At 39.2% G+C, this 22,499-nt stretch overlaps 1 protein-coding gene across 8 annotated transcripts in view; it reads left to right on the forward strand.

The window, feature by feature from the left end:
- Positions 1-11,164: 11,164 nt before the first annotated feature.
- The window catches only part of NAP1L1 (nucleosome assembly protein 1 like 1), a 32,952-nt gene continuing 21,617 nt past the window's right edge, over positions 11,165-22,499 (forward strand). For 7 of the 8 annotated variants that reach the window (XR_014252182.1, XM_082419039.1, XM_082419040.1 and 4 more), the window contains exons 1-2: positions 11,165-11,321; positions 21,902-21,938. Coding sequence is in view for 7 of the 8 variants with exons in the window: in XM_082419039.1 (XP_082275165.1) it covers positions 21,922-21,938 (17 nt within the window). In the remaining variant the exon portion in view is untranslated. Of the gene's footprint in view, positions 11,322-11,581; positions 11,711-21,901; positions 21,939-22,499 lie in introns of those variants that run through there. The other variant, XM_082419044.1, reaches the window with a different exon arrangement.

Raw genomic sequence — 22,499 nt, forward strand, 5'->3', positions numbered from 1 at the left:
CGCCTTGTGGGATGAGCTTGGAAGGAGATAAGCCAGTAGGGAGTATTACAAAGGGGCCTTCATTTCCCTGGCCTCCGGTTTCCTTGTAGAAGAAACTCCACCAGAGAAACCTGCTTTATTCTTTCTGACTGGATCATTTATCCCCAGGGCAGAAGGCGTGATGTACCTGATTGGGGAGTTTGGGAGAAGGAACTGGGCAAACAAAGCCCAGTCCCTTCTTGGGTTCCCTTTAATTAAGAATTAATTGTCCAGGTCTGTCTTCTGCCTTGCTGGGGGTACAGGAGGGCCTGTGCTTGCAGGGAGGCGGGGGGGCCTGTGTTAGAGGTGAGGTCTGAGGAAATCCACTGCAAGTACAAAGCCATGTTCTCCAATTTACCCTATCCGTGCTATCTTGATCTCCCTTTGCTTGCCTCCTGCATCTGTCTTTCAGTTGGTTCTAAACTCAGGCAGGGAAAATGGGTTTTATTTACTGGCTCCCTGGAACTCAATTTGCTTTTCTTGTTATATGAGCAGTTGTCCTAAATTCATTGGGAAAAAATGTGTCTGAGCAAAGTTATACATAATTTTTGATGTGTGAACCAAGTTTTAACTTGTAGGTGTGAAATGTTTTTATGTAATTATAAATCTAAATGGGTATTGCTTTTCCACTAAAATCACAGTTTTTATTATTGGTGGTTCTGGTGCTAAGTATTTCAGAACTTTCAATGTGTCATAAGAGCAAACTGGTTACTAGAAAAGAACACCTGAAGAAATGAAATAATAATTATAATACTAATAAAATATCACTAAAGTTGGAAAAATGGAAGTGAAGTCCTTCTACCTTTTAAGTTAGAGCCATCAAAGTGATTAGCAGTAGGAATGTTCTGGGATCCTCTTCTGGTGCTAATTTTGATACCAGAAAGTCATAGCCCACTTGGGCTTTAAATAATAATTCTTTGAACTTGTCATATTTCTTACTGAGGTCTGGGATCTCTTTCACCGAAGGGAGTCAGTACATCAACTCTGAACAAGATTAGGCTGGTAGATACTGTCTGATTCACCTTCCTCCTTCGGCATCGCAGGTTCCGCTCTCCTCTCCCTTTCCTCCTGCTCTAGGTCTTCCTTGCTGGCTCTTCCTCTTCTGCCAGCTGTTCAAATGCTGGGGTTCCTGGTCCTCTTATTTTCTTTTTACCTTGTCTATGGGCATCCTCATCTACACTCCTTGCGTTGAGGATTTCTAAATCTGTACTTCCCACTCAGGAGTTATTCTCCTGAACTGCGTGCACATTTTCAGATTTCTAACTGCTGGAGGCATCACAGCTGTCTGAAACACGGCATGTCCAGAACTGAACTCATTTTGTGCACTCCTTCTCCTAATATTGGATGATTTCATATAAAAGTCAGCTTCTCTTGAAAAATTGGAAAATCTTATAATACCGAGTCCATGTGGCTACAGCTGGCTGGAGCTGAGGGGTTGTTCACAATCCCTCCCCCTCCCTTTGTCCGATACCTGGCTGACTTCACACAATATGTTCTTGGCCTGGCAACTGTAGATGTTTGAGTTTGTGACCATGGTCTAGGCCATACTATACCATATGCTGAATTAAGAAATAAATCAAAGAACCAAATAGCATCACTCTTTTCTATTTAGGCTGGAATTACCTGATTTTATTAAATCCTGGTTCCCCCAGGTACTAAACTAATTGCATCTTTGCATAAGTTACTCAACCTCTCTGTACCTTGGTGACCTCATCTATAAAATAGTGATATTTATAGTAGCTACCTCACAGGGTTGTTGTGAGGGTTAAATGAGATAAAATATGTAGGTAACTTAGAACAATGCCCAACACATAGTAAGCCACAGTGTTTGCTTCTCAGCCCCTGTTCTTTGTTATCTTTTCTGGATTTCTGTGACATATTTTTCAAAACTATTTGTAAAATTGATGGTTTCATACGATTTCAGAAAATAGATTTAATTTGGTTCATGACCTGTAAAGACTCCAACCTTAACTGTGTGGAAATATGTAAATGCATTTTCTATTACTAAGAAATCACATTTCCGGAGTTAAGTAGAGATTCAGTTTGACAACTGAAAGTTGGCCCAAATGGAACTGACAAATACCTGAAATGAACATATTTCATGACTATATGAGAGTTTTTCTGTTTGTGAAATCCATGCCCGGCCAAAGGCAGAAGTTCTTGTTTGAGCAGTTTTGTATCCACACTGTATTTCCTGTATGACCTTGAACAACTAGACCCAAACTTCTTCCATATGGCTGTTCTCTTGCCAGGAGTGATGTCCTGCTTTCATCACACAGCAAGTACTTCCCCTTCAAGATTGTTTTCAGTGTCACTTCTGATACTCTTTTCTCTTTTCTCTTACACTGAGTCGCAACTACTTGTTTACATGTCTGTTTCTCTTAGAGTGAATTGCTTGAATTCTGAGACATCCTAACGTGCTTCACTAGAAAGGACATGATGACTGGCTCAGGCTTTGGTGCCAGGCTGCCTGGATTCAAATCCTGGCTCTGCCACTTATGGGCTTTGTAGCCCAGGGACAGGTCCTGGATCCCTATGAACCTCAATTTCCTCATCTACAGTAACTCACAGGGTTGTTGTGAGGATTAAATGAGTTAATATTTGTAAAACTCTATAGAACAGTATCTGGCACATGGAAGACATTTAATAAATGTTAGTGATTATTATTGTTGTTGCTGTCGACTTGATTTTTCTTTATTTCCATATTTTGTCTCTAGTTGCCTCCAATTGCTCAAATTTACTCTGCTACAACTGATACAAATCTAACTTTACTGCTCTTTGCTTCTTCTAGTTTAAGAAATAAGCTTTCAAAATATGAATCACAATTTGATCCTGCAGAGACAGAATATTGAGAAATGAAAAATATTGAATGTCTAGTTTTGGCAAAAGGTGCATAGCCACATTCCACTCCTTTAAAAAACAAAAAAGAAAAAACAAAAAAACTTATCCTGTAACTCCTCCCTGCTCCCTGGTAAGACCTTTCTAGATTAATAAATTGATTCATTTTTATTTCTGTACTACACTCTCCTTCCCTTCTACCCCCATTGTAATGTGTTTAATATATATCTGTTTGCATTTAATTAGTACAGTGTACTAATTAAATGGATGTACTAATTCCTGCCCCACCACATCAGGGAGTACTTGACAGTAACATGACTTATGACTGATGGTGTTAACCTTGATCTGAAACCTGGTGCTGTTTGCCAGTTCTCTCCACTATAAAGTTAACTTTTTTCCCTTTCCATACTCTTCTTTGGAAGTGAGTCATTAAGTCCAGTCCACAACCAAGGGAGGGGGTGCGGAGAGAATTAATCTTTACCTCCTGGAAGGAGGAGTATCTACATCTATTATTTGGAATTCTTCTATAAAGAAAAGTTGTCACTTCTCCAATATTTATTTATTTATTAAATAATTTTTGTATCATTATGGACTCATGGATATTTATTTTATTCTTTGGGTTATAATCCAATGCCATAATTATTTTCTTGCTGAAATTTTTTCAGCTTTGGACATTGGGAGCTCTTTCAGATTGGCTCCTGTGTCCTTTTGACATGCTTCCATCACTTTTATTTTATCTTTTTTCAGACTTCCTTCCTTTTTGGCATTATAAGATATTCCAGACTCATATTTTCCCTCCCCAGTCCTAGAGTCAGCCATTTCTCCTTTTCTAGGAAAATGGTATTTAGAAATCAAAATCAGGTTGCTGGGCATGCTTATTGCTGCTGGAATGTCACTGCTTCTAGGCCCTCTCAATGGACAGAGCTAGGAAGTATATGTATGTATAGTAACCTATGAATACACACATCTATCTATTATCTATCTATCTCTCTACCTATCTTCTATTTATCTATCTATCTATAAACATGAATTTCTACTGATGTCTCTGGCCCTAATCCAGCACCCCAGGGCTCATTTTAGCCTTCTCTTCTTGCTTATTTATGACATTTTCTCTAATAATGAGAGACCTGGCTCCCATTATCTACAATTATTTACTTATTTGTTTGAGTCTACTATTATGAGTTAAACTGTGTTCTCCCAAAGTTTATATGTTGACGTCCTAGCCCCCAGTACCTCATAATGTGACCTTATTTGGAGAGAGTCTTTACAGAGGTAAGAGGTAAGCAAGTTAAAATGAGATCATTAGGGTGGCCTCTAATCCAATATGACTAGTGTCCTTAAAAATAGGGGAAATTTGGACACAGACACATGCATAGAGGAAGAAAGATGAGAAGACAGGGAGAAGATGAACATCTACAAGCCAAAGAGAAAGGCCTGGACCAGATCCTTTCCTCACAGCCCTCAGCAGGGACCAACTCTGTCAACACCTAGATTTCAAACTGTGAGTAACCAGAACTGTGAGACAATACATTTCTGTTGCTTAAGCCACCCAAAAAATTTGGTACTTTGTTATGGTAGCCTTAGCAAACTAATATAGATTTTCTGGTGTACAGGTAAATTAGTTTTGAAATTCCTAATACTTAGCCCTATGAGAAACAGATTTACCAAACAGAGTACAAAGTTTATGTGTAGCTCTTTTTGCCTTTAGCCTTATAATATCTAATCAAAACACTGTTTTCCAAAGTCAGTTCCTTTTCTACCTACCCCTTCAATGAGGTTATATATTTATAATATAGTTAGATTAATTTGTCACAGCCTGCATTCCATCCCAGGATTCCTCATCATCTTGGTTGATTTTTTTTTAATTTGAATACAGCAAATGGATTTTGACAAATGCATCAAGTCTATAGGTATCCACTACCTGTAGAGTATAGAAGAGTTCCTACCCTAAAACATCCCCTCCCTCTGCAGTGCCTTTGGAGTCAACCCTTCACTCCTGAATCCCTGGCAACCACTGGTATGTTTTCCATACCTATAATTTTGCCTTTTCCGTATGTCATATAAATGGAATTACATAATATATAGCCTTTTGAATCTGGCTCCTTTCACTTTAGCAAAAATGCATTTGAGATTCATACATGTTGTTGAGTAAATTAGTAACTGCTTCCTTTTTATTTCTGAGTAGTATTCGATTGTACCACTATTTATCCGTTCACTTGTGGAAAAATATCTTTGTTGCTTCTGGTTTTTGGCAATTACAAATAAAATTGCTATAAATATTCCCCTCTAGGTTTGTGTGTGTTTCAATTCACTTGGGTAAATACCCAGATATGAGATAGCTGGTTCATTATGGTAAGTGTATATTTAACTTTATAAGAAACTGCTAAACTGACTTAGTGACTGACCATCCTGCATTCATACCAGCAATGAATGAAGGTTCCTATTGTTCCACATATACACCAGCATTTTGTACCATCAGTTATTTTTTTTTTTAATTTGAGCAGTTGTAATAGGTGTGTAATGATATCTAATTGTGGTTTTATTTATTTAATCTTATTTTATTTTATTTTTGGCCACGACATGCGGCTTGTGGGATTTTAGATCCCCAACCAGGGATTGAACCCAGGCCCTCGGCAGTGAGGGTGTGGAGTCCTAACCACTGGACCGCCAGGGAATTCCCTGATTGTGGTTTTATTTTGCCAGCACTACATTTTACAGATTCATCCCTGTTGCCATATTACATCCCATGTTCTGCTGCATAATTCTCTATGATGTGCATCTACCACATTTCACTATCAATTCTCCCAATAACAGACACTCCCACTGTCTCCAAATAATACCATGAAATTTATTTTCTTTATTCATTATGATCTCAGAGATTTCAGTATTTCTTTAGTTTCTTTTCATCATCAAGTTATTTCATACATGAGGGAAAATAATATCCAGTCAAACAATATCCAAACCATATCTAAAAATCTTCTTGCATAGACTAGATTCTCAAATTTTCTCACATAGACTCTATGATAAATATAGAATTGATACAATTATCTTCAAAAAAGGATTATTTAATAAAGCATTATGACTTCTGGTTTGTTTTCAATAACATTTCTTTCCTTTCTCCCTCCCTCTCTTGCTTTCCTCCTTGCTTCTTTCCTTTCATTTCATCCCTCAAAAAAATATTATTGAAGGCCTTTGCCTGTAGTAGTCATTGTTCAAGCCAGGGATATACACAAACAAGAACCCGACCCTGTAGTAGCTGACAATCTGGTGTAGTGTGTGTTGGGGGAGAAGGAAACATGGGAACATACATACAGACATACAGGAAAGAGTTGTTTAAAAACAGGCAAGAGAGTGCAGCCAGCTCTGCCCTGGTGGGATAGGGAAGGTTCCCCAGAGGAGATAAAGATTTGAACTAGTTGTTGAAGGATTAATAGAAGGGGAGAGGGACTTCCCTGGTGGCGCAGTGGTTAAGAATCTGCCTGCCAATGCAGGAGACACGGGTTCGAGCCCTGGTCCAGGAAGATCCCACATGCCATGGAGCAACTAAGCCCGAGCGCCACAACTACTGAGCCTGAGCTCTAGAGCCCACGAGCCACAACTACTGGAGCCCGCGTGCTGCAACTACTGAAGCCTGCATGCCTAGAGCCCGTGCTCCACAATGAAGAGTAGCCCCTGCTCGCCGCAACTAGAGAAAGCCCACGTGCAGCAACGAAGACCCAACGCAGCCAAAAAAAAGAAAAAGAAAAAAAAAAAAAAGGGGAGAGCAGAGGGCATAAAAACATTTGTCATGTTGAGGGTCTGGTGAGTAGTTCAAAAATTATAAAATATGGGGCCCATGAAAGTGGGTAGAGGGAAGTATGGCTAGAAAAATAGGATGGATTCTGATTGGGATGGGCTTTGCAAGTCTTATTTTGTCATGTAGACATCAAAGAGCCATTGAAGGTTTTATAACAAAGTAGAGTTTATTAGACTTGTATTTTAGAACCATAACTTTGGCAATGAGATTGGTAATAGGGAGACCAATTGCAAGTCTATTACAAATAGTTCAGATAAGAAATATTGAACATAGAAATGGCTTGTTTTCTCCCTAAGTCGTCTATTTGTGAGAAACAAGGATAAAAAGTAAAATCTGGGAAAGTAGAACTTCATTTGGCATGTAAGTTAGAAAAGAAAAAAAAAAACTAACCATCAAAGAGCAACATAAGGGATCCTTGCAGTGAAGGAACTGTTCTGTATCCTGCCTGACATGATACAGAAACTTACACGTGATAACATTGTAGAGAATTAAACACACAAACACACACAAGAGGACTGAAGTAAAGGGGAAATCTGAATAAGATTGTGGATTGTTGTTATCATCGTGGTAAACTGAGTAAAGTTTACGCGGATCTCTGCGTTATTTTATACAATTGTGTGTGAATCTACAATCATTTTAATAAAAATTTCAACTCAAAATGATAGCAAAATTAAGATATTTTCAAACCAAATATATATATATATATATATATATATATATATATATATATATATATATATTAATCTCCTTTTGGATGTAGAGGAAGAGATTTAAGGCAACTTTTCCACAATTCCTCACTGGAATTTTGATTGATTTTATGTTGCAATTATATAATAATTTGGAAAAAAAATGGAAAAAAAAAAGAAGGGGAGAGCAGAGGGCATAAAAACACTTGTCATGTTGAGGGCATAAAAACACTTGTCATGAGGGCATAAAAACACTTGTCATGTTTGCCAGATTCAAAACTAAGATAAGGTATTTAAATGTGTAGTTTTTTAGATGATAATTATGATTGGTGCCATATTTTACATATTGATTAATTGTGAGGGGAGAAAATAAACATTTATTGGGTACTTAAATGCAATCACTGCTCTGGGGGCTTACGTATATTTTTCTATTTCATGCTGCTGAAGAGGCAAATTTTATTAGAATTATTAATGCACTTTTCAGATGGGGAAGCCTAAGTGTCAGAATGTGTAAGTACTTTTGCAAGGTCACAGTGTTAGGACTAAGCTAAGCCTGTCTGACTTTCAAGCCTATGTACTTTCCTACCACTTAGGGACAGTTACAGACACAAGCATATTTAAGACAGCATCTCTGTCCCTGACTTCTCTGGTTGAGCTCTACAGTGTCTGTACCCAATATTGAGAAATGTGGAATATAGTCCTTTTGTGGTTATCAGTGTGGATTACTTCAGCTCAGGAAAATATGTTTTCAAATTTGTGACAAGGTAGCTTTGATAAAATATTTCGCAAAAAATAGAGTCAGATGTGATTAGACTTCAGGGCAGTCCCTTCAACCTTTAAACAAAACAAAAACAAAAACAAAACCTCAGTAAGAGGGTTATAACGTTTAACTATTATGGAGTGTTTACTATCTGTCAGGTGCCAGGTTAAGCAACTTACGTGCTGTTTAACATTGCACAATGAAATAGGGATGAAACTTGGGCTATTTGACTTCAAAGCCACACTGCTAAACCACTGGGCTATAATGCTGTAAGCACCTACCAAATGAAATTAATGGGGAATGAAGAAAAAAGGAACTCTAACGAAAAGTTTAGCATGATCCACGATCAGTGACCAGAGCCACCATTTATTGTAAATTAATTACATGAGTTAACTACATTGTGTGATTTGGGGGCCTAAAGGGGTCTAAGCCATGAGAAAATCTCAAGGGTATGCTCAGATCGGTCACCTTCTACCCCTTTATGTGATTTTATTTTCTCCACAGCTCTTTCACTAATACCTAAGATTATTTCATTACTTGTCTATCACTTGCCCCACATCACCAGAACACAAGTTCAATAAAATTAAGAACCATGTCTTTCTTGTTCAATGCTGTATTTCCAGTGTGTCAAGTTGTTCCTGACATATAAATATTTGTTGAATTAATGCATAAATGATTGCCCTTCCTGGGTCTTAAATGGTAGAGGTTTAGATTTACAAACAGTGGTTCAAAAGATCACATTAAAAGGCATGACTTATTAGCAATTTATTCGTGTTTCATTCCTTAGATTGGCTAGGATAATTGAAAGAAAGGGAGGAGGAAGCTGGAGGAAGGAGCTGGAGTAAAGGGGAAAGAGAGAATATAAACTGGTAATGATGAAGCCTTTAAATATGGCAGTGGGGGTTGAAGAAATTAGGAGCCTTGAATCAGTGCCTGAAATTGGTGGGGCTCCCTGGAGTGGGATGGAAACCATCATGAAGGCTAACTTCTCAATTTGGTCTCAGACGTTCAAACCACCAAAGTGTATGGAAAGGAGGAGAACGTTATTTACCTTTGATTAGGCTGCGGTGCTCTTGAGGACTCCATTGAAATTAGTGCCAAGAGTACTGACATTTTGGGCACTGGTCTACCTAGTTTGTGTATTGTAGATTCTTCATGAGGAGTCATTATTGATGTGATTGTAATCCTTATTAGCCTTACATCATTGTCAAGTAGGATGTATATGAAGACAGAAGGTTGAGAAAAACAAAATAATCACATAAGAAAAACCAAAATGAATGGATAAACTCAGTCATCTGTAGCATAGAGTGGGAAAGGCAACTAATTTCAATGAGGTTGGGGAGTGCCGAGGAAAAAAACCATATACTCTAAAATGGAATAGGGGTTGTTGCTAAACATGAGAATTACAATAGATAACTCTAAGCAGTTAGAAGTTTCAAGGAATACAAGAGAGAATAGTTCTCAAACTTTTTAATCTCAGGACCCCTTTACATTCTTAAAAATTGAGGACTCCAAGAACTTTTATGTGTATTATAGATACCTATATTATCATATTTGAAATTAAAATTAAGAAATTTTAGGAGTAGTTATTATTTCATTTTTTTTTAAAGCTTGATGGTATTCACATTGCTTAATTTGTGTCATGCTTTATTTATTTATTTTATTTCTTTATTTATGGCTGTGTTGGGTCATCGTTTCTGTGCGAGGGCTTTCTCTAGCTGTGGCAAGCGGGGGCCACTCTTCATCGCGGTGCGCGGGCCTCTCGCTGTCGTGGCCTCTCTTGTCGCGGAGCACAGGCTCCAGCCGCGCATGCTCAGTAATTGTGGCTCACGGGCCCAGCTGCTCCGCGGCACGTGGGATCCTCCCAGACCAGGGCTCGAACCCGTGTCCCCTGCATTGGCAGGCAGAGTCTCAACCACTGCGCCACCAGGGAAGCCCCGTTATTTCATTTTAAACATTCGTTATTTCATTTCGTTTTAACAGAAAATAACCTTTATATGAAAAGTACTTTTCAAAACAAAAAAAAATTGAGTAGAGTGGCATCGTTTCATGTTTTTGCAAATCTCTTTAACGTCTGGTTGAACAGCAGATGACTGGATTCTAATATTTGCTTCTGTTTTCAGTGTTTCCATATCACATGTCATGTAGCCTCTGTAAAACTCCACTCTACACTTAGGAGAGAATGAGAGTGCCAAGGCAAATAACATTTTAGTATTATTATGGAAATACTTTTGACTGCCCCCTTGAAAGAGTCTGGGGACCCTCGGACCACACTTCGAGAACCACTGTTTTAAGAGTTAACATTAGTCAATCCAGCTTCAACTGAAAAATAGCCATGAGGTTTCACAGGCCCTGAGGCTTTACATGGGATTTACTTTTTCAAAAAGATGAAACAACACTGTCCTCATTATAAAGCATCCAGACAATACACAAACATGCTATTTTCATCCATCGAAAGTCCTAAAGGATCGCAAGTCTAGTAAAAGGATGGAGAGGTAGCAATGAAGAGCATCCCCGGAAGCCAGGGAGACCCACTGAGTTAGGAGAAGCAAAACCAGCAGAAGACGCCGCCGAGGTGGTCAGAAGGAAAGAACTGTTGTTCTGAGGGGGAAAAATGGGCGGGGAGAGAAAATGGTTACCGGGGACCGGAGACTTGCAGGAATTAGGCCGTGACAGCGTCGGGAACTAAGGAGCGCTCGCCGTCAGGATGCAGCAAGCCGGGACCCGGTGGCTGGCCCCCTGCCCTCACCCTTCCCAGTACCACGCAAGGGGGACGAGGTGAGCGGGGGACGAGGTGAGCGGGGGGCGAGGCTGGCGGGCCTGGGCCCTTCCCGGGAACAGAAGGGGTTGCGAGTTCCTTTCCAGCGAAGCGGGTAGAAAAGAGACGGCTGGAGGCTTAGTAAGGGGCGGAGGCGGGAACCCGAGGAACCCAAGCTTGGCGCGGGAGGTTTGGAGGTCGCCGGGGGAAGACGGACGGTTCTGTTGCTAGGCAACCTGTCCTGGACCCGCCTCCCTCTCGCGTTGCTAGGAGACGGCGAGGCCAGGGGGAGGGCGGTGGAGGGGGCCCTACGTGCTGACGCTAATTGTATATGAGCGCGAGCGGCGGGCTCTCGGGTCTTTTTTAGCGCCATCTGCTCGCCGCGCCGCCTTCTGCTCCTCCCGCCGCCGCCCTGAGTCACTGCCTGCGCAGCTCCGGCCGCCTGGCTCCCCGTGCTAGCCACCGGTAATGGACGGGAACTCGAAGGGGAAGGGGGGACGTAGAGGCGGCCTGCGCGGAGGGAAGGGGTGAAGGGACGGGGAACCGCGAGCGGGGGCCTCTGGCCGCCCGGGCCTCCGGGGCCGTCCTGTGAGGCCAGAGCCCGAGCCATTTGCGGAGTCTCGACCCCGCAGCCGGAGAGGGCCCGCGGGATCGGCCGGCGCTTCTCTGGGGAACCGATCAGGACACGCGCGGGGGTCGGTGCGGCCCGCGTGCTGGTCTGCGCCGAGGTTCTGAGCTCCACCAGCTTCTCAGCGCGGACGGGAGCGAGGCCGCGGCGACGCCCGGGCGCCCGGAGGAGGCGGCGGCCGCGCCGCTAGGGACCGGCAGGCGCCTGGGGTGCGGCCCGGGCCCAGGTCTGTAGCCCACCGCCGCCTCGACGCCCCCGCTCACTCAAAAATAATACTCGGAGGGAGGCCGCTGGGGGATGGAAAGAACCGCGGAGGCTGCGAATTCCGATGGGAGGGAGGGGCTGTGAGGGGACGAGGCCCCTGGGCGGGGAGGGGGGCGGGGAGGCAGCGAGGCTCCTGGGCTCCCCGCCCACTGTAGGCGGCGATGGGTCTGGGAGGGGAAACCCCCGGCGGCTTCCCTCCGCACGTGGTCGTCGGCGGGGCCTGATTGGAGACCCCTGTCTGGTTGTCCCTACTTTACTGAAAGTTGTGGAGATGGTGGGACGTGAAAATGAATAGTGAGCCAATATGGGTTTCCATCTCTTCCCTGCTTCTCTTTGGTCTTAATCTTTTTATTGGTACCGGAGGAAAGTGTGAACGTTAGGTGCTGAATGATGAAGCAGGGCCTCCACTGCTAGGATTTTAAAGAATTAACACGTGTAAAGCGCTTACGTTAGCTGTTATTAACAAGAGATTCTTTTGTGTATCTCAAGTACAAATTAGAATTAGGATGGATATCTTGACCAGGGTTTTTTATTTGGGGAGAATTGATCCTAATCAGTCTAAGCCTGAACAGTTCTAAGGTGGAAGTAAAGGATTTGGCCTGCAGTGTCTTTAATTTTTCTAGGACTTCTATTGCTTTCTTACAAATTAGTTCCTTTGTTCACGTTCCCACTCTAAGATAGTTAACCAGTTGTTTTGTTTTTAAGATGAGTGGGGTTATGGTGGAGGAGGTATTATGGGGTGGAATGCGGCGTAAATGCAAACGTACTGAGCGAAGTGTATAGTCTGCTGCCTTGTCAGTGCGCCCGCTTTGCCCTCAAAAAAAGAGGCAGGGCAGGGAGACGGGTAATGAGGTCCTATAGGGGAGGGCTGGGTTTTCCGAGTACAGGAAGAGCCAGGCACATGATGTCCTCAAGGAGCCCCAATTTTATTCTCTCACTGTCTGATGATTCTGTAAGGACTGCGTTTTAAAAGCTCACAACTTAAAACTGCTTGCCTGATTTCAGGAGAGCTGAGCTGGAAAACGAAATTTGCCATTTTTGAAAATACGTAGCATCAAAATACCTTTGCAAATTAGTATTTAGTTCCTATTTTCTTCTCGGCTTTAATTAATACTACTTCTATACGTACTTTACTTAGGAAGTAATACACCTTTGGATAAGGGAAAAACCTTATATTTAGAATGACTTATTTAAAGCTGACGGGAGGTAAATGAGGTTTACAGTGATCTTCTGGGGCTGAAGTCTCACGCTTCTTTCGAAGTTTTCTGAGTTCAAGTTAATGGCACAAATCTAAAATGTGCTATTTGCTTTTTAAGAAGACTGGTCCTTCCATACCAGTCTGAAAACTTTAATAAAATGTATATGTTGCAAAGTACCTATTTTTGATACAAGACTTATTGACAGGGAAAATTACTAAGCTAATACTAAATGTGACACCCTTGTCCTCTAGAGGTTAAAAAAAAAAAAAACCCAACACTTGTACCAGAACTAATTTAATCCAGGTGCTATTTTTTTTTTTTATTACTTACTCAACTTGCCCATATTGCCTCGAGATGACTGATTCTAAACTCCCCAAAATGTATTCAGTACAGCGTCCTTTTGTAGGAAAAGGGGCTAAAAAAGGTAGAATCTGATTGACTTGAAGGTATGAAGATGTCAACATACTGCTTTGCTTACTTTATTTTCTGCTTGATTGTAAATTTGAAATATTAATGAAAGGGGATGAATCCTGATCAATTTAGAAAACTAATGATCAATCTATTCATATCCTCAAGTCTAATCAATGTTGTAATTACTTGTGTTCTTAGTTGATTCTTTGAGTAAATATTTTAGCTCCTGTTTGGACATACACCTTATTTCATGAGCCAAACAGGCAAATTGCTTGTCTAGATAGAAAGTGTTGAGTTGTGATTAGTGCCCTGAAGAAAAAGAAAGTGGGGAAAGTGGGAGATAGTGTAGTATCTGTAACCTTCTTTACATGAAGGAATTTGTTAAAACGGTAACATTAAGACCCATTTCATACTAATTTCATCTGAGTAAGTTCTCTCCCTGTTGGGCAGAGTAGGGGTTAGAAGGTGAGCACGGTTGCTTTCACTCATCCTTGTAAGTTGCTTAGTACTCTGACTGCAGACCACTAGATCACATTACTGGGCTTGCCATGGAAAGTGGCCTCTACACTTCTGGTTAACAACTCTGCCTTTTACTGCTACATAGTTTGATGTATTTTTACTTGCTCAGAAGTTTTGTATATTGTGATTTTTATTGGGAAAGGAGGCTATAATTTTGAAGAGTTTATTAATTTGAATTATTTTCTCAGGTAAAGAGGGTACATAAGAAGAGCACAACAGGCAGAAAATATTCTTGAATGATTATTCAGGCAATGTTTTACTCTGCATGTATATTAACACATTTAATGCTCCTGGAGATAGCTAGTATCAACATTTTGATGAGGAAACTGAGGTAACAGAGCAGTTAAAGAACTTATCCAAGGTTACATAACTGAGCAGTGATGATTTATAATAAGGATTTTATATTGGTTTAAAGGGAGTTCCCTTGACTTAAACTGTTGCACTGTATGCACATCTGCTTGGAATTTAAAAGCACTCTGCTTGGGTTCCACTGGGCTTCAAGGGAAAGTTCAAGCACTTAACAATCCTGAAGATTTCTTCCACCATATGTCTGATATGTGAATAAGTTGTTTTAGTTTGTTAATGCTGAGTGAATTTTCACAAAATAATCAGTATGTTTCTCTGCTGTTGGGTCAGATGATACCTTGATCCCTTGAACAGAAGATAGTGTTCTCAAATAGGAGTTCATTTGGCTTGGGAGTGTAATACAAAAGTCAGTTCTAGGTTGACTTTTGATATCCCTGAAGTGAAAAAAGTGAACGTAAAGAATGAGATGTTCTAACTGTGAGGTTGTGCTGGAATCAAGTAAAGTACTGAGCCCCTGGACCACCGAAATTGTTAATAGAACAGCAATGTCCAAAATACAGATTAGTTTAAAATGCATTTGGAGTGAGATATGAGTTCTGAGGTAAAGGGAAATTTTTTCCTTGGGATGTTATTGGTTCCCTTGAACTCTTTTGCTTTAAAACATTTGTAGTTCTTTTTTTTTTTTAATTCTTTAAAAATTTTTATTTTTTAATTCTTATTTTCTTATTTTTTATTTTTGGCTGTGCCGCATGTCTTGTGGGATCTTAGTTCTCCAACCAAGGATTGAACCCACACCCTCGGCAGTAAAAGTGCGGAGTCGTAACCAACCACTGGACCGCCAGGGAATTCCTAAAACATTTGTAGTTTTTAATGATTGGCTGTTTCACCATGAAGTAGTCATTTTCTATAAAGGAATGTAACTATAGGTTACTATATAATCTATGTAGCAGTAGGCTGATAGGGGAGGCCCCTTGGCTTTTGGAATAGTGGAATTGGCATGGGTATTGGAAGTCAGATTTTAATTCCTAGTTTTTTCACTTGTGTGTTGCTGAGCAAGTTGCTTACTAATCTGCAAATAAGAGGAAAGCATGTAATAATCTTTTATAGAGTAAGCTCCATGAATATTAGCTTTCTTTCCTTCTCATTGAAAGTAAGGAGAACAGAATCAGGTATACTGGAATGGTAGGTCATTTGATGTCTGGACATCTAGCTATTATAAGACCACAGAATAATCAAATGATGATCTGATTGAATCACTTGTTTCCCCCTCTTTTTCCAATGGAAGATTTTCTTCGTGTTCAAGTTCTTGGGTTAAGATTTGCCTTCAGTCATGTTATGAACTGTGTCTTTCCATTGACATCTTCTATAACATATATTGATTGGGTAGTGGGTAGAACCTTTTATTGTAAACTTTAATCTCTTTAAACTTTAAAACAGTGATAACCACCTTTTGGTTAAGGATTGTATTCTACTTTGAAGCTTTTTGTATTCTTACGTTGTAGATGTGTTTTTTTTTTTTTTTTTTAATTCTTTATTTTATTTATTTATTTTTGGCTGTGTTGGGTCTTCGTTTCTGTGCGAGGGCTTTCTCCAGTTGTGGCCAGCGGGGGCCACTCTTCATCGCGGTGCGCGGGCCTCTCACTGTCGCAGCCTCTCTTGTTGTGGAGCACAGGCTCCAGACGCTCAGGCTCAGTAGTTGTGGCTCACGGGCCCAGTTGCTCCGCGGCATGTGTGATCTTCCCAGAACAGGGCTCGAACCCGTGTCCCCTGCATTGGCAGGCAGATTCTCAACCACTGCGCCACCAGGGAAGCCCCAGATGTGTTTCTTATGAGTGGGATGTAGTTGGATTTTTTTAAATCTAGTCTGACAGTTTTAAAAGGGAGCCTTTGGTTGACTTATGTAATCACTATGATTAGGTTTAAATCTGATTTTTGTGTGTGTGTACTTTTTATTTGTCCAAAACCTGTTTTTCTTTTAGGTTGATGTAAAAATAGGTATAATTTACTTGGTGTTCCTTGTACTTTGGAAGCTACGTGTTCTCTTTCTGAAATTTTGGAGTCACCCTAGAAATTATAACATGCTTACTTAAGAACATTAGAATAATCCATTTCCTCCCCCCTTATTCTCACCACTGACAATGTTATGGTAATTTAAATTTAACACTACACAGTGGAGATATTATGTCTTTTAAAATATTTGTTTAGGTATATGCTGATATCCTTATTTCCTCTCATTTCTTCTTGTATCTTTAGATCTTCTGTTTGGGATCACTTGCCTTTGGAGAATATACTTAATAGCATTTATTAATGAGAGTGCTGGAGATATTTTTGCCTGAAAGTACCTGTTACACTTGCATTCTTTTTTTTTTTTTTTAATTGAAGGAAACTTTTATTCTTCTTTTAAAATTTATTTATTTTTGGCTGCGTTGGGTCTTCGTTGCTGAGCGCAGGCTTTCTCTAGTTGCGGCGAGTGGGGGCAGTAGCTACTCTTCATTGTGGTGCATGGGCTTCTCATTGCAGTGGCTTCTCTTGTTGCAGAGTACGGGCTCTAGGCGTGTGGGCTTCAGTAGTTGTGGCACACGGGCTCAGTAGTTGTGGCTTGTGGGCTCTAGAGTGCAAGTTCAGTAATTTTGGCACGCGGTCTTGGTTGCTTCTCAGCATGCGGGATCTTCCCAGATCAGGGCTTGAACCCGTGTCTCCTGAAATGGCAGGCGGATCTGAACCACTCTGCCACCAGGAAAGTCCCTCACCTTCATTCTTAAAGGATGTTTTGGTAGGGTGTGATATTCTAAGATCCTTAGTTATTTTCAGCACATTGAGCACACAGTACGTTCTGTTGTCTTTTGGTGTCTGTTGAAGAGAAAACAGTCGCCAGTCTTCTGTGCCTTTGAAGTTAGTCTAAGTCTTTTCTCTGTGTGCTTTTTGAGGTGACTTCTGTCTCTATTGTCTTACATTTTCACTCATATATCTAAGTGTGGGTTTTTTATTTATCCTGATTGGAATTTGTAGCGCTTGTCTTTCATTAGTTCTGGAAAATTCTTAGCTATTTATTCTTCAAATATTCTGCCCATTCTGTCCTCTACTCCTAGAACTTCTATTGAATCTTTTTTAGACATTATTGTGTCCTAAAATGCTTTTTCAGTATTTTTTATCCTCTAGTCTCTGCCATACTGTGGAAGATTTCTTCTAAGCTCGCTTCCAGCTCACTTAATTCTCTCTCCAGCTGTGTTTGGTTTACTGTTAAACCTGCCCATTTAGTTTGATTTCTGTTATTTTTATTTCTAGAAGTTCTGTTTAGTTCCTTGTCAGATTTGCTCTATCACCTTTAGTAAATGACTGTTTCTTGTAGGTACTGCTACAGACACTGTATTTTCAAACTTAATAAGCATGATTGTTTTTTCTTTGTGGTCTTTTTGACAGTATTCAAGTCCATTCATAGGACGGGCCCCTATTGTTCTCGAAAATTGCTTTATGAATTATTTGAGGTCTAGGATGAAGGCACCTTTCATTTACATTTGGATATACAGGTGCCTAGGAATGCTGAGATGGCTTTAAGCTCATAGCTTAAGGTTTTGGGTGCAACGCAGATGAGGTGAATTTGGGCTTTTGAACAGGAGGACCTGTTTATTATCTCTGAGAATATAGCACTTTGATGTTCCTGCTTAATTTGGGAGGTTTGCTATAAAGATTTCCTACCTTGAATAAGTCCAGGGCTTTTGGTTTCACCAGACAGTAGTTCAAATTTGAGATTGGCAGTTGCCCTCAGGGCAAAGGTGGCTTCCTTCTACTTATCCTTTTGCTTCCTGTTTTGCCTTCAGTTTTGGGTTAGTAATTTCTTACTATCTTACTAACATTTTTCCATGCTTTTAAGATTTTAACAAATTTTTTATTCTGTACTTTTAATTAGTTTTCATTGGTAGAGTTGGTCTGCATAATCTAGCTTGTCACTACCAGGAGTGGAAATTCTTCAGAACTCTTAGAAAGCAATTTCATGTCTGATAAATAAAATTCTCATTCATTTTACTTAATGTTGTTGACTACAATAAAAAAAAAAAAATCAATGTAGGTGTTAACCTAAACTTGTGTTTCTCAATGTGATCTGAATGTCTGAGACCACCTGCCTCAGAAGCTGGGTTTCTTATTTCGAATGCAGATTTTTGCGTCCACTCCTTGGTTTTGAATCTGGGTATGGGAATAGCTCCTTTATTTTTAGTTTTTTGATTTATTTGTAATTCTAGATTTACAGAAAAGTTGTAGTTCGGAGATCCCATATGCCCGTTACCCAGTTTCCCCTAGTGTTAACATCTTATACTACCATGGTGCATTTACTGGTCAGTCTGTGCATTTGTCAAAACTGAAAGAAGCTGTTTTTAACCATCATCCTAGGTAATTATTTTGCAGAAACACTGACCCCATGTAAAGGATAATTCAAAATGGACAGAATGAAAAACATTGTGTGTGTTTATTGAGTGTTAACTAGGTGTCAAACACGAATCTTTTACATGAATTTGCTTCTTAATAAGAGAAATCCAATGAGGGAAAAATTTTCTCCTGCTTTTTGAAGATGATGAAATAAGGCCAGAAGTTGTTCGCCTGAGCTAGATTGCTGCAAAGCTGGCGTCAACCCAAATGATCTGACTGCAAAATTAGGCATACTTTTCTTTAAAAAACAAAAGTGTATACAACCAAGAAACCTGATTTAGCCAGAATGAGCAGATTGGAGAAGGCTTCTCTGAAGAAGTGAATGCCATCCTGTTCTATCTGGAATCCTCTGTAATAAAGAATCAAAAGAATTTCATTATAAGAGTTTGAATTCTAAATGTAATGCCACAAGGTGGACACTGAGGGTAGAAGTGTAGCCGTTTTTCTGTGAACATGTTAAAATGTTATAAAAATTTGAATTTAGAAGTTTTGGGCGTTTTTTGTTTCATACTTTTGATAATTGTTGAATTTACTACACTGTATATTCAACCCAGCAAATTCTAAAATGTTATTAAATAAGTATCTGTATAGGAAAACCAAATAATGCAGAATGAAACGTAAGTTCTCATTTACTTCCAGTCTTTTCTCTCTTATAGGTAGCTCCTGTTAGGTTTCTGGTGTATCTTTCCAGAAATTTCTTATTCATAAGAAAGTATGTACATGTATGAGTATGCACATTCATATGTATCCAGATTGGATTTTGCCATACATCCTTTACCCCTGCTTTGGTGCTGTTTCCATATCAACTCAGATCTGCTTCATTTTTTTATTGCAAAGCATTCCATTGTATGCACATTAATACTAAGTTTTTTTTTGTATACTACTTTGTATACTACTCTGAAGGATATGATGCAGTGATTGGAAAAAGCAGATATAATCCCTGTAATCATGAATTTTATGGCCTGGTCAGTTGGGGGAGACAGACATTAGTCAGATAATCACGATAATTTATAATTACAAATTTGAGACATCCTATGAGGGAAAGAAATGCAGCTTTATAGGAGTGTGTACAACCAAGAAATCTTACTTAGCCAGGATGTACAAGTTGGAGAAGGCATCTCTGAAGAAGTAAATGCCAGCCTGTTCTGTCTTGAAGAAGTAAATCTTTGAGCTGAGAGCCAAAGAATGTATAGGACTGGGAAGAACCTATTAGGCGAGCATGAAACATTTACAGACCCTTAGATCCTTTAATTTTTTTCATGGTAGGTTCTCATAAGTGAATAACCAAGGCTGGAGATGGACATATTTAAGGCTTTTGTTATTCCCATGGCCAAAGTGCTCTCCAGAAAGGTAATGGTTTATAGGAACACTAGCCATATTTAAGAATGCATATTCACCATAATTTTCCCTGCATTAAAAGAAAATCCTTACTCTGATTTCATAGACAAATCTGAATCCCGCTTGTGTTTCTTTGACTGATTGAATATTTTTCTTATTTTTAAATTAGTATCTTCATAATTTTTTGCTAAATGTTTTGTTAATGCTGGCTAATTAACCAGCATCACTAGAGAAATTTATCAATGCTGTTAGAAATTATTTACAGCAAACAGAAAGTGTATAAAATAGAGTAGGATACATTAGGAAGAAATATTCCTAAATTGTCTAAAGGGTGGGTATTGGATCAGCAATATTATTCCAAATGATAGCACTTCACTGCTAAAATCAGTAACTTAATTCTTTAAGTGAAAAGCATATTAAGTATGTTCGTATGAGGAATCACATCTTGTAGCATCTTGTGAGTTAAAGACTAAGGTTTTAATTTTTAAAAGATTAAAAATTGATTTTAATGTGGAATTCTAACCTTAACTTTTAAGAAAGTAATCTGTGCATTACCTATGGCATTCAGCCATTTTTCTGGCTCAGTGTAACACATTTTGTCTTAAGTTTTGGTTTTCCATTTTTTTAAAAATTTAACTTAATTTATTTTTTGTACAGCAGGTTCTTATTAGTTATCTATTTTATAAGGTTTTGGTTTTCTAAAAGCAGTATTCTCTAAGTTAATACTAATTTTATAGTGCGAAAGAACTTAGGATATGTTCTGATCAGTCCTAACAGTATTCAGGTTTGATAAGCAAGAACATTATGGACAATGTGCCAGCATATCCGGGGTAGGCTGGGGGTATGGTGGTATTCAGTGATGTGACGTGAGGTACATTCACGGAGATGAGGAAGGTTTACTTGACATAGATTGGGACCAGAGCTTTTTAAAACTGCCATTAAATAGTTTAAAGGGCTGACATTCGATAACAAGAATTATTAAACTAAAAAAAAAAAAAAGATCTTCAGGGGGAGCATAATGAGTACAGTACAGCATGTGGCAGATTTTGACTTTCTAACATGAATTTGATAAAAATTAATACTGTTAAAAATCAAGTGGGTTTGAGAGAAGTAAAGCAGTTGTCCACACAAAGACTTATACACAAATGCTCATAGCAGCTCTATTTATAATAGCCCCCTGCCAAAAGAAAACCCAAATGTCCATCAACAGCTGAATATTTAAACGTACAATAGAATATATGTTTTCAATGGAATACCACTATACAATAAAAAGTAATGAACTATTTGATAAGTACTACAACATAGATGAATCTCAGAATAGTTTTTCTGAATGAAAGAAGCCGGAATCGGGGGAAAAAAAGTACATACTGTATGATGGCATTTCTATAAAATTCTAGAAAGTATGAACTAGAGTGACAGCAGAGCAACAGTTGCCTGGGGTGGGAAGCAGGAAGGGGAGAAGGGAGGTGTTCTAACAGGGCAGGGGAAAAACTTTGAGAGTGATGGATATGTTCATTATCTTGACTTTGATGATGGTTTCATGGGTGTATATATACGTGAAAACTTGTCAAAGTTAAAAAAAAAAAAAAAATCAAGTGTTAGGTACTAAGCAGCCCAGAAATTTAAGCAAAAATTGACCATTCATGGTTGTTAAAGGAATTTGAATAAAGACTCTTTGTATTGTTCCTTTCCTGTGATTCTAGCATACATTAGATTTTCACCAACAGTGCTATTGTAGAAATCCTTGCCCGATAGATTCTGAATGCCAAGTAGTAACTTGTAAGCAGCATCCTCTGAAAAATTACTTCAGTGACTAGTGTCTATGTTCCATGTTTTTTCTTGGAATAGTTTTAACGTGGTATTCATTTAAAGGGTTTTGGTTTCATATATTTTTATTGGTTATAAATAAGTCGTATGCTCTTTTTTTTTTTTTTTAACATTGATGTTTTTCTCCATAGATATTTGGCGCTCATACAACATGGCAGACATCGACAAGTAAGTGGCAGATAGTTGGTTCCTTTTTCAGATTTGGCATCACTTTGTACCGTGTGATGTAGTTAACAGTGGTACAAATTATGTACTATGAAAATGTATGGTAATGACATGCTTTAGTGCCTGCTATTTTAAAAGTTGGGTACAATGTATTCAAGACAAAATATAGTATACATAATCACTGTCATAAATATAGTAAACCGTTTGTCAGTATTTATTCTTAGGGAAGTGCTGAGCACGATAATGAGTCATAAATATTTGGAGAATTCATTTTTACCATTTCTCAAAGATTTTACTACTTGCATTGTAAAGTATCATACATACAAGATAAAAAGTGTATGAAACGTATGTGTAGAGTTTAAAGAATAACAGTACACTTGTGTACAAGTTTTTAAAAGTGGATCATTACTTTTAGAAGCCCTGTGTGCCCCTTTTCAATTGCATCCTTCTTTTCTCTCCAGAGGTGTCAGTACTATCTTGGCTTTTGTCTAATTCACTTCTTTGTTTTTCTTTAGAGTTTTACCACCTACAAATTCTTAATCAGTGTTTACTTTTGAAAATCTG

The sequence above is a fragment of the Balaenoptera physalus genome (genome assembly GCF_965194825.1).
Source record: "Balaenoptera physalus genome assembly, chromosome: 13".
Lineage (NCBI taxonomy): Eukaryota > Metazoa > Chordata > Mammalia > Artiodactyla > Balaenopteridae > Balaenoptera > Balaenoptera physalus.